The sequence below is a fragment of the Haliotis asinina genome, chromosome 9, assembly GCF_037392515.1.
Source record: "Haliotis asinina isolate JCU_RB_2024 chromosome 9, JCU_Hal_asi_v2, whole genome shotgun sequence".
Classification (NCBI taxonomy): Eukaryota; Metazoa; Mollusca; class Gastropoda; order Lepetellida; family Haliotidae; genus Haliotis; species Haliotis asinina.
The window spans coordinates 46,575,148-46,586,647 of NC_090288.1; the positions used below are offsets into that span (position 1 = coordinate 46,575,148).

Sequence of the window (11,500 nt, forward strand, 5' to 3'; positions counted from 1 at the left end):
GCAATATTACATTATTAATAATGATTAAATTCACATGGCGGCGGTGTCGTGGTTTGTAGAAGTTTTTCACGACGTCTTGACGATGCTTAGTATAGAAATGATTTCTGTAAATAATATGGTACCTGTAATGTATGATAAAGCATATACAAACTGAAACCTGTCCGACGCCAATACCAAATGAACATTTCATGTGGACAGTTATATATATGTTAAGACAAATATTTTATGATTGAAACAATTCATTTACAAACTGAAAGGAGTGTAGATGGCATCCAGAGGCGCTGATGCTTGAGTGATATATACCTTGCATATTTAGTCATGCTTTCTGTGAATCAGTGACGGTGCCAGCGTGAGCGGTGTGTTCTGCAGTGTCCTGAACATCATCAGCAGACTGAGGCTGGACAGAGAAGTGGAAATCTTCCTCACCATCAGGGAACTACAGCGTATCAGACCACAGTTTATACAGTCCTATGTGAGTTCTAAGGCAGTTTCGTTTTCCAAGCAAATAACCAGAAACAATAACGGTTTGGTTGTTCACGTTGTAATAGATTTAACTCTAACCCTTAACCTGTCATGCATTTAGTCTAAGTTTAAGTCTGAAAGGTGCGGAAAGCATTGTTAAATGTGTAAAACATATATGTATTCACTGATATGTGGTAGATAATGATCTTTCTGATATTTTTATATCGTAATCAGTGGACATTTGTTTTTGTTTCTTGCAGGATCAGTTCAAGCTTTGCTACAAAATGGTGAAGGAGTGTAACCGTACTTCAAACGTCTATGCTAATATGTGATAAAGAAATAGCAACCAAGTACTGTGCTCAGATATGGTCCATGGATAATGTCCGAAATATTCCTAATTTGAGAAACGTTCTTGTTCGTGGTGTCTGGATGAAGCATATATTCGAAAAAACTTTCACGGACGTGAAACGGAATTTGTACGACTGAAACCAATGTACATCAATATTTAAAACTTGTAAATTCATTATGATTGCCACCTTATACCCAATGGGTGTATTTTCGAGGCTTAGAATGACATCAGGGATTTATATTATTACAACGATAGATAGATAGATAGATAGATAGATAGATAGATAGATAGATAGATAGATAGATAGATGCACGTTTGTCGAAGTTGTGAAATAGGGTAACTTAAATCAACATTTTAGTACTTAATTCTTTTAATGAATGACTATTTTAGTGTGAAGCATGCATCAAATTTGAATCGTTGTTTGTCATTTACAACAAAGTGGAATATAGTCAGTGTCCAAGTGAGTTTACGCTTTTAACCGCCTCTTACCACAAGCATGGCTTACTGAAGACTAATATTAACCTGGATCTGTAGTCAGAGTAGGTATTCTTTTGCACCGACAATATATAATCACATGGTTTTGTCTGTTTCTTAGCTTCATAGTTTTTGTTTATGCTATTTGTGGAAATTTCTATTGCTTAAGTGTCAACGTATATTGCTTTGCTGCTTACAGTTCACTGCTGATAGCTTCTAATAAACACAAATCTAAGACATTTTTTACCTTTCCAACATACGTTGCGGAAACGGAGTAGTTTGCCAGTAGACTTAACAAACAGTGTTCGAATGTTTGGGAAGGTAAAACATGCATACGCTTTAAGTGAGTGATGCACTCTGCATTATTCTAGTAGCCTATCAAACTCTTCTTGAAGGGCAAAGCCTTAGTCGGAAATTATGTCTTATCTAAATGCTTTACGTGCAGAAGGGCTATCAAGTATTGTGCACGATGATGCATCTGGATATCACAGACTAGTACCCACAGACTACCTTACGTACTATTGGTGGCGATCTATATTGATTTTATATTGTGTTGTGTTCAAATGATATAAATTAGCATTTTTCCTTGAACTCAAACCAGTTTTAATTAATTTGGGATAATCTAGTCGTTAGAATCTCTTTCGCTGACAGGTTTATAAAAATGTATAAAATATATTCTAAGTATGTAAGTTTTGTCGTCACGATATATAATATTGTCAGTGTCTCGTAAAATTTTAACTCACTCCAGATGTACCATGTTTTAACTTTCTGTTGATGTCTGGGAGTACACAAGTGACCCATACGGTCAGCGACAATATTTTATGTGGAGAGGTGACTTTTTAAAGATGATTTGCAAAATATATGGCCTGCCGCCGAGCGTTACTCGACCCACAAAAGTACATGTGTATGTCTCCAACAGTATAACAGCACGTGGACAAACACACAGACATTTACGAGTACACGCACGCACGCACCCACGCAGGCACAAATACGCAAACACATACATACACCCACACACTCACATCACACACACACACACACACACACACACACACACACACACACACACACGCACACACGCACACACACACACACACATACATACATACATACATACTAACATGCACGCGTGTCTCTGTGTGTGTGTGTGTTTGTTATCTATTATACTTTCGCGACTAAAAACAAGAAAAGAGATATTGACAGGATGTATCCCCAAATGTATTGTTATATGTTCTGGGGCTGTAGAAAACTACATGTTTTCTGCATCCATTCATGTGTTTGTATGTATTTGTATGGGACTTATGATGCACCCACTATAACCGATGTGTATAATAGACTTCGCTGAGCAATATCCCTATTTACATTAACTGCCGTGGAGACACACTTGTAGAATGAATGCTAGAAACCGGTATTTACAAGCCAGAAGCAGAACGAGTTATGATTCAATCACGCGTTTCTAATGTTACTCACTCAATTCACTTCCTTGTATCCTTTTACCTGTCCTTGTAACAACATCTGTGAGGTGTTGGTGTGACGGGTGATTGCCGACATTTTGTTCTTCGTTTTCTTGTCGTAATGAGTGGAAGCTCTTCAGAATAAAAGGTCATAGTGTGTTGTAAGCAACAGTGGCTGGTGGCTCTCCAGTGAGTGAGTGAGTGAGTTTAGTTTTATCCCGCACTCAGCAATATTCCAGATATATGACGGTGGTCTGTAAATAATCGAGTCTGGTCCAGACAATCCAATGACTAACAACATGAGCATCGATCTGCGAAATTGGGAACCGATGACATGTGTCAACCAAGTCAGTGAGTCTGACCACCCGATCCCGTTAATCGCCTCTTACGATAAGCATAGTCGCCTTTTATGGCAAGCATGGGTTGCTGATGGCCTATTCTACCCCGGGACCTTCACGGGCCGGTGGCTCTTCAGACCATGTGTGTTGTGGACAATGGTGACTTGTAATGGAATTATTTCTTGATGACTGGTAGCTCTTTAATTACAAGTTTTAATTATATTAGTGTAATAATCTAGTTATTTCACTGTCCTTTGCAGACAGGTAACTAGAATATCTAGCTTTGTTTTTATTAATTTATAAATTTGCAATTTTCTTCGTCACGATATGGCTGAAATACTGCCGATATGAAATACTGCTGATACTAACTCACCACAGAAGGCTGATGTGATCATCAAAACGTACCCAATTTCTTACTCGTCTCTTCCTTAATGGGGCCAGGGACATGTCTGTCCTATAATTTAAGACACTAAGTGCACGAAGTTATTACCAAATAAGACTGAACACATTTTAAAATTCTTGCCATCGTCATCTTCCTGAAGTCCACCGGGAACAGATACTTTTTACTGATGAATGGATAGGTATCTCATGTTTCAAACAAATTGTGGTATATACATAATGATAGTTGTGTACTTGTCAAACAGGCTTGTAAATATGCAAATTCTGTCTGCAAACACTCTAAGCCTCTTATAAACATCCTGCATGTAACGTTCGTGTCCATGATCGCATTATATTATTTATTGACATTGTCAGACAGGACAAGCCATATACACAGACTAGATGTGATGTTCGGGTTTTTCCTTACACTGCACTGAAAAGACATAACACGGAAGACAGAGACTTTTGTAGGCGCTTCTACAATTGTATCATCTGTTTTGTCAAGCAAAGTGACACAATAACGATCAAAACAGATACTCCTTTAAGGGGTACGATGGTGGCTATAAAGTGTAATACTTAACAGACGAAATACATGTGATGTGTGTGGGCATTACGCTCCACTGCTACGTTACTGCTACGCAAGACAAACCAACAAACACACGAACTCACACCAGACAAATACAAATATAATGAAAAAAAGAACATACAAATATGACAGAATGAAATATTCAATTCAAATATTTGGAACTAAAGATCAACTACAATCCAAACGTGCATATACTAAGGAGTGATGACTATTGTTACTCGTGTACACGTTGTGACAAAAAGAGACATACAAATACGACAGAATGCTACAAATATTCAATTCAAATATTTGAAACTAAAGTTAAACAATCCAAAGGTGTATTTATCTAGGAGTGATGACAATTGTTACTCATTACATGTTTTAATGATTATTTGATGCTGCCAATGCAAGGGCAATATACTGGTTTATAATGCATAATGAATCGCGCATTTAAGTCGTGTCACATGAAAAAGGCCACGTTCAATAAATGGGTCATTGAAGCATGTAAGAATGATTTGTTTGGCCTGCTGTTCAACGCCGCACGCACCAATATTGCTGCTAAATGATGGTATATAAGAATCAACGGCTTCATGAAAGATCGCTTATAATCATACAGCCTTCCTTTCACTCACCGAACCATATCACCCGAATGCTTAAAGTAAATATGCGAGCACACAAGCCCGTGATGTTCATAACGTGTGTTGCGGTTGTCCCAAAGCTAAAGATTGATCTGTATATCTTCCTAATAATTCATTTGCAGTTTGCCCGTAGGAAAACCGATGTTCTTAGGTTCCGTCAGTTTAGACACAACCTTGTGAGATTGCTTATAGCGATATCTCAACTCATATGTCATATATCATATATCACATAGCACAAAATCATTTCATTTTCCTTTCCCATTAGGGTGGTACGGGTCTATCTATCTCCATTTTAATATACTACCTTCTATAATACTTCTTTTGTAATAGCGGTTCTGAACGTCAATTTGGTATAATATTCACAATTATTCAAGCTTTTACACCCAGTGGAATCTGTATCGGTAAATGTACTGTCGGCCCGTATTATTAACGTATGATTTTAATTGGTTGCCTGACACCAAGGATATAGACATCGCAGTAAATGCTCTGTAGAATATTCTGGCATCGTCGGTTTCCATGACATCATAATGAAATGACACTGAAACTGTATTTATTCTCTTTCCACTCTCAGATATATTACCTATGGCATGAAAGGCATATATGTCATGACAGATTCTATAGAGGTTGTATAAGATTGAAGAAACAAGGCTGAGAATGGAAACATCAGCTGATATTATAAGAGCGCTTTAGTGCTTAGTCGTGGAGCAGCAGATAAAGCAGATAAATGATTCCACTTCCTTGTATAGGAATCTAAGTTACTGTTTTCCTAGCTATATATTTTCCGGTTGTACATATTGTAAGTAGCGCATGCTGTGTATTGCTTGAAATATTAATGGATATTTTGGCTAGAAGAATAATATGATTTCGTATTTTATTGTTTGAGCACGCTCTAAACATGATAGTGAATTATGTATGCGTTTTAGCTGTATGTTTACTCACAGAACACTGTGTATTACTGTTTCCATTGAAAGATGGAACAATAATGTTAAAAAATAAAATAAAATGTCCCTGTCTGTCTCGGAGTTTTAAATGTTTATCGACTCGTGTTTATGGAGCTTCTATCACTATCACTTCTATCACAATCTTCATCCTGTACAGTGCAAGAAAAACGCAATGGCCTAGATACTTGCGGGCATCCAGGTGGGCAACAAATGGTCATCGACTGAACATCCTCCTCCTGTAGCTGACGTCACCTGCCGCTGACAACTGACAGGGACCATGGTCCTGGGTACTTGTTCAACAGAAATTCCCTACATTGTGTGAAGTGCAGACATTTGGTATGTGATGACATACGCGAACACGCATCATGGCATGTAAAATGTGTCCTTTAATAAAAGTGCTAGCCTAAGATACATTTTCACTGTAGGAACCGATTTCCTTAGGTTTTAGTAGTCCTGCATTTTACTCACACGAGCACTGATTAACGGCGACCAGATGTTGTTCACAGGATTTAACATCGCTATAATCATGATAAGTATTGTGTATTTATGTTCATTTGCTAGTGACTGGTGGTTTTCTGAAGATTGTGACAAACAGTACCGATGCCTAAACAATATTGATGTATGTGACAAGATCAACAGCCACTGCTCCAGTGGGTGTTTACAGGATGTTTACAATTGAACAGGTAGGATATGAAACTTAAATTGCATAAAGACATCACCCATGATGTGCTATGTGTATAGTTTATTCTTCCATCAGTATGGGAATCGACCGTAATATAGAAGGGCTCACACAGACGTGTCTCAGGGCAAACTGAAATATGGCAGGCAACTAAATAGCCATTGCAAATTGAACCGGTGTCATGATACACCCAGTAGGGCAACAGTTAGCACTTCCCTGAATTTACTTTTGTTATGAAAAAGTAGGAAATTGTCGAATACAGTATATCGATATTCTGCCACACCATGAGTCTTATACACATCTTCTCTTGATCAAAATATCCTTAATTAGAATTACATGATGCAAATCCACAGGTGAGTAGTTTTTTGCACCATTTTCGCATTGTCCTAATATCCCATGACGTTTATATAATAACGTCTGTGATAATTCGCCGCGATGATACAGTCCACATTGATAATATGTGTTTGTGCGGCGTGTCCAGACAGTTCCTATGATGTCAAATGTTCTGGGCAGTGTAGAACCTGCATTTATGACACTTCCTACCATTCACCTGGGGATGGCGTAAGGGTACGCCCCAAAACGCCGTGTTATTCACAATAAAGAAGTTGACATCAATAATTCTTGATTTTCTTGACGCTATTGTGTGTAGCAAGACAACAGGAACCTGTGATGGATGACGTCGGTGTAACAGGATGGATGGATAACACCCGTCATCAATGCAAGGTGATGTTTACTGATGACACATGACAACAGTTCCTTCGTGTGAACCTGATTGTTAATATTTGTGTGCTTTCAAACTGTTTCACTTTATAATGACAGGTTTTACCCTTTTGCCGTTTGTTTATGCAACATGTGTATATGGCGTCAACTGGTTTGACCAGTGTAGAAACAGTCTTGACAGTGTCATCTGTAACAAGACAACAGGAACGAGGGGTGTACAGAAGGGTGGGCGAATGACGACGCATGGCGTGGTGGTGATTATGTTGATACATTAATGAGGTTTAATGGTTCTGAAAGTTTGGAAAGTTGACACTATCTCTTTTGTCATACAGCTTTCGTAAGACGACCCGTGAAGGTCCCGGGGTAGAATAGGTCATCAGCAACCGATGCTTGCCATAAAAGGCGACTATGCTTGTTGTAAGAGGCGACTAACGGGATCGGGTGGTCAGGCTCGCTGACTTGGTTGACACATGTCATCGGTTCCCAATTTCGCAGATCGATGCTGATGTTTTTGATCAGTGGATTGTCTGGTTCAGACTCGATTATTTACAGACCACCGACATATAGCTGGAATATTGCTGAGTGCGGCGAGAAACTGAACTCACTCACTCACTTTCGTAAGATTGTTTTGTTTAGGTTTGCTTTAAAGTTAGGAAAGTTGGTTAAGAAGGACGAACATATTAGAGCATTGTGTAGATACAGAATGACTTGAAAAAATGATACATGGATAATCTCTGGTCACGAGGGGAACATGGGTCGATGTACCCTGTTTATTTTTGTTTATGTTACCTGAGCCCGAAGGGTGCATCAACTCATGGACCGCGAGGGACCAGTGAACAATGCATTGGTCTTACCGAGTACCTCAATGTTAATTTTGAACTTTTGAAGCATGTGCACCGGAACGTACACTTCAGCCAGCTTGTGTGAATCAAAGGATTCGAATCCTGCTTCTTGTTGTTTTTTCCCGCATGTATTGTCCTAATTAGTAAAGTCGCCGCGGCGTAATTTCTCTTATCAATATTCACAGGGACTACATTTGCACATTGTGTCAAAATTTGTCAACTGGTATGCGAGGCAAATGTTTTCGTAGCCATCGCTATATTTTGCAGACGACACAAGAAAATAAGATTTAGAGTTATTTCCCTTCCATCGATTTGCATTCGCAAAACATCGGTAATTTCCGTGCATCATGCGTTCTTCAATGTTATTCGAGTGAGTGAGATTAGTGAGTGAGTTGATTTTGAGACGACGGTCGAGTCTGGACCAAACAAGCCAAAGATCAACAGAATGGGCATCGATCTGCGAAATTGGGAACCGATGACATGTGTCAACCAAGTCAGCGAGCCTGACCACCCGATTCCGTTAGTCGCCTCTTCTGACAAGCAGTCAACTGTTATGGCAAGCATGGATTGTAAGCAGGGTACATTGAAAATAATGGAAGAGCGCTTAGCCCATCAGAAAACGACCTTTATGTGTGAGTTAAGATAAGATTCAGTGACGTTTGACGTTGTGCGATATGCAATGTGGATGACATGATAGTTTCTACGAACCAGTGACAGTGCTGGAGTGAGCGGTGTGTTCTGTCCTGAACATCATCAGCAGACTAAGGCTGGCCAGTGACGTGGACGTCTTCCTCGCCATCGGGGACCGCAGCTTTTCAAACCACAGTTTACTTAGTCCTCTGTCACTTTTGAGTGTAACTGTTTCTCTTTAGACGTAACGACTATGGATAAAAGTTGGTTTTGCAATTGACCTTTCGTATTTCAAAGTACGCAAGTGTGTTCATCAATGACATCAATGGATCAATGAAACATAAGAAATGTGGATCTGATTAGCACCTAATTCATTCTCACATTATGAATATAAGGCAGTACTTATGACCATAATCAATCGATGTACGGATAATCAATTTGGATGCAAATTTACTGTGAAATCTCCATCACACCAAGCATTTAAACAGGCTGTCCATATCGTATTAATTGCTACTCTAAGGTTTGAAACACATACTATGATATATCTCAAAGATTGGCATTGTCTGCAGGTTCAGTTCAAACTGTGCTATGAGATGGTGAAGGAACCCATCCGTGCTTCCAACGTCTACTGTGTTAGAATGACCGGTTTGGAGAAACGACCACGTTCCTGAATATGTAATAATGCATTTTGGTTCAACGCAACATATGTTAGATATATAGAATCACACTTTCCCCTTGTGCGCTGGCGATTAGGGTGCCGGACTCTGCGAGTATGGAATCGAATCTCAGATAGGACTCACCTTGCCTAGAAAGTGTAAACCCAAGTAGGATACATGTCCTTCGTGTTTCTTGTGCCTTAACGGACACGTGCGCACAGAATATCCAGAATAGCATTAGTAACCGACGTTTCATCGTTTTAATATACCTGCAGTTGTTGCAGCCTGCTTGTATTGCCATTTATAGTTAAATTGCTTTAGATTTAATAACTAGTTTTAAATTTCATGTGTTTGATAATCCAGTAATTTTACTGTCCTTCGTTGATATTTTTTTCATAATGTACCATTGATTATTACCATTATGCACCATTGATGTATAACCATTACTTGTGCTCGTCACGATATGGCTGAAATATTGCCACGTTCATTTGGATGTAATATTTCACTATTTCATTTTTGATACTCTTCGTTGTTCTCATGTTGTCTATTTTCATTTCCATGCTTTTTGAATATTGTTACGTTTGTTGCCTCAGCATGAATACATTTTGATTCTTACACTTCACTTATTATAGTTTATAATAAATAGTAATAAGTGTTTCTTGTGTTTGTTTTGACCACAATTATCTAGATCCCGATGCCGTAATTCCATCGCCTCGTAACATAAGGACACATGCCTGAACTTTCTAAGCACCCCCAGTCGATATGACTCTTGAAGATCGGGTTTAGAATTGATCTTCAGCAACCCATGCTTGTCGTAAGAGTCGACTCACTGATTCGGTTCACACATATCATCGTCTCCCAATTGCGTACATCCATGGTCGTGATGTTGGTCACTGGATTGTCTGTCCCATATTCGACTGCTTACAGACAGCCGCCATACACCTGGAATACTGTTAGGTGCTCAAAACAACAAATAAACCCTGTCGATATACTGTGCCGGGGGCCCTGAATGGAGCAGTCTGAACCGACTCATACCGACTCTACCAGTACATAGTATCCCTCCATATACTAGTAACCTGTAACCCCGTCACTAGCTGTACACAGTACCCCTCTAAAATTATACCAGTAACCTGCACCCCTATCGCCAACAGTACATAGTATCCCCCTACTCACAAGTAACCTGTACCCCGTCACTACTAGGAAACCGTATCCAACCATAAACCAGAAACCCGTAACCCACATCGCTGACAATACATTGTAATTTCTTGATAAAACACATATTAAAGCGATGCATGTGTATGAAGCTGCAAAGTTATTCCTGCTGAGAGACGTCAGTGATATATATTTGTGAAATACCTATTGTTCACAGTCATATATACACACTTTACACAATATATGATAAAAGGGAGATACACAAAAGAAGTGTAAATAGAGTGATCGACAGCATGAGCATCGATCTGAGCATTTGGGAACCGGTGACATGTGTCAACTAAGTCAGCGAGCCTGACTACCCGATCCCAATTATCGCTTCTAGCGACAAGCATAAGCGCCTTTTGTGGCAAGCATGGGTTGCTGAAGGCCTATTCGGCCCCGGGTCTGCTACTAAGAATGCAGCAATATCTTCCTGGGAAATTCTTATTTCATTCAGCTTTGTGTAATGTTGAGAAATGAAAAATTCAGCCAATAATATGCATACATTGTGAAACCAGTGCCCTCGGCAATGCAGGAAAATAGCGCGAAAATGTAAGTCATTTTTTTATCTTTATAATATAAACGACTTTTAAATAATCAAACCCTCCTGCACAACAGACTAACGTATAAAAATCATTGTGAGGCAGTAGCAGTAGCAGTAGCCTAGTGGTTAGAAGGACAAATGAATGCAAAATGATTTCAGTTGAAGATGCTTTTCCTGAGGAGTATGTGTCAGCAAAGTTTTTCCCGAGGAATATGTGTCAGCAGTTTACGTTATTAGCTACTGCAACGTGTAATGATAACAATGAACAAACAGTTTGTCTTGTTGAGCGTAACAGGTGTTCTTGAATAGCGCTAGCATGACTTGCCCTTCTTTACTGTGTCACTATATTCGTGACGCAGAATGTGGACGTGCAGACTGTCCCTGCAGCTTTTAAGCCTGATTTAAAGTGTTCCCTATATCATGAGTGCAAATGCTCTGTAATGGGTGATTGAAACAAACTGCAATTCAGGAAGCCTCCGTCGAACTGTCCTCCCATCCATCAAGCCTTCTTGGCAATATACAGCCTTTTTTTATTGTCTTGTTATTTCTTGTTAAAATCACTAATTTTAAATGGATATCTGTGATACATTTCTAGTCTTATTGTTCTGCGCGAACAGTATTTTATTTTTTTTATTTTAT

General features: G+C 39.1%; 1 protein-coding gene across 2 annotated transcripts in view; it reads left to right on the forward strand.

Moving 5' to 3' along the window:
* Window positions 1–2,908, forward strand: part of LOC137296860 (receptor-type tyrosine-protein phosphatase alpha-like) — a 32,362-nt gene extending 29,454 nt beyond the window's left edge. For both annotated transcript variants that reach the window (XM_067828735.1, XM_067828734.1), the window contains 2 exons: window positions 337–472; window positions 723–2,908. In XM_067828735.1, the coding sequence (XP_067684836.1) occupies window positions 337–472; window positions 723–794 (208 nt within the window). In that variant the 3' untranslated portion in view covers window positions 795–2,908. The remainder of the gene's footprint in view (window positions 1–336; window positions 473–722) is intronic.
* The last annotated feature ends 8,592 nt before the right edge of the window (window positions 2,909–11,500 follow it).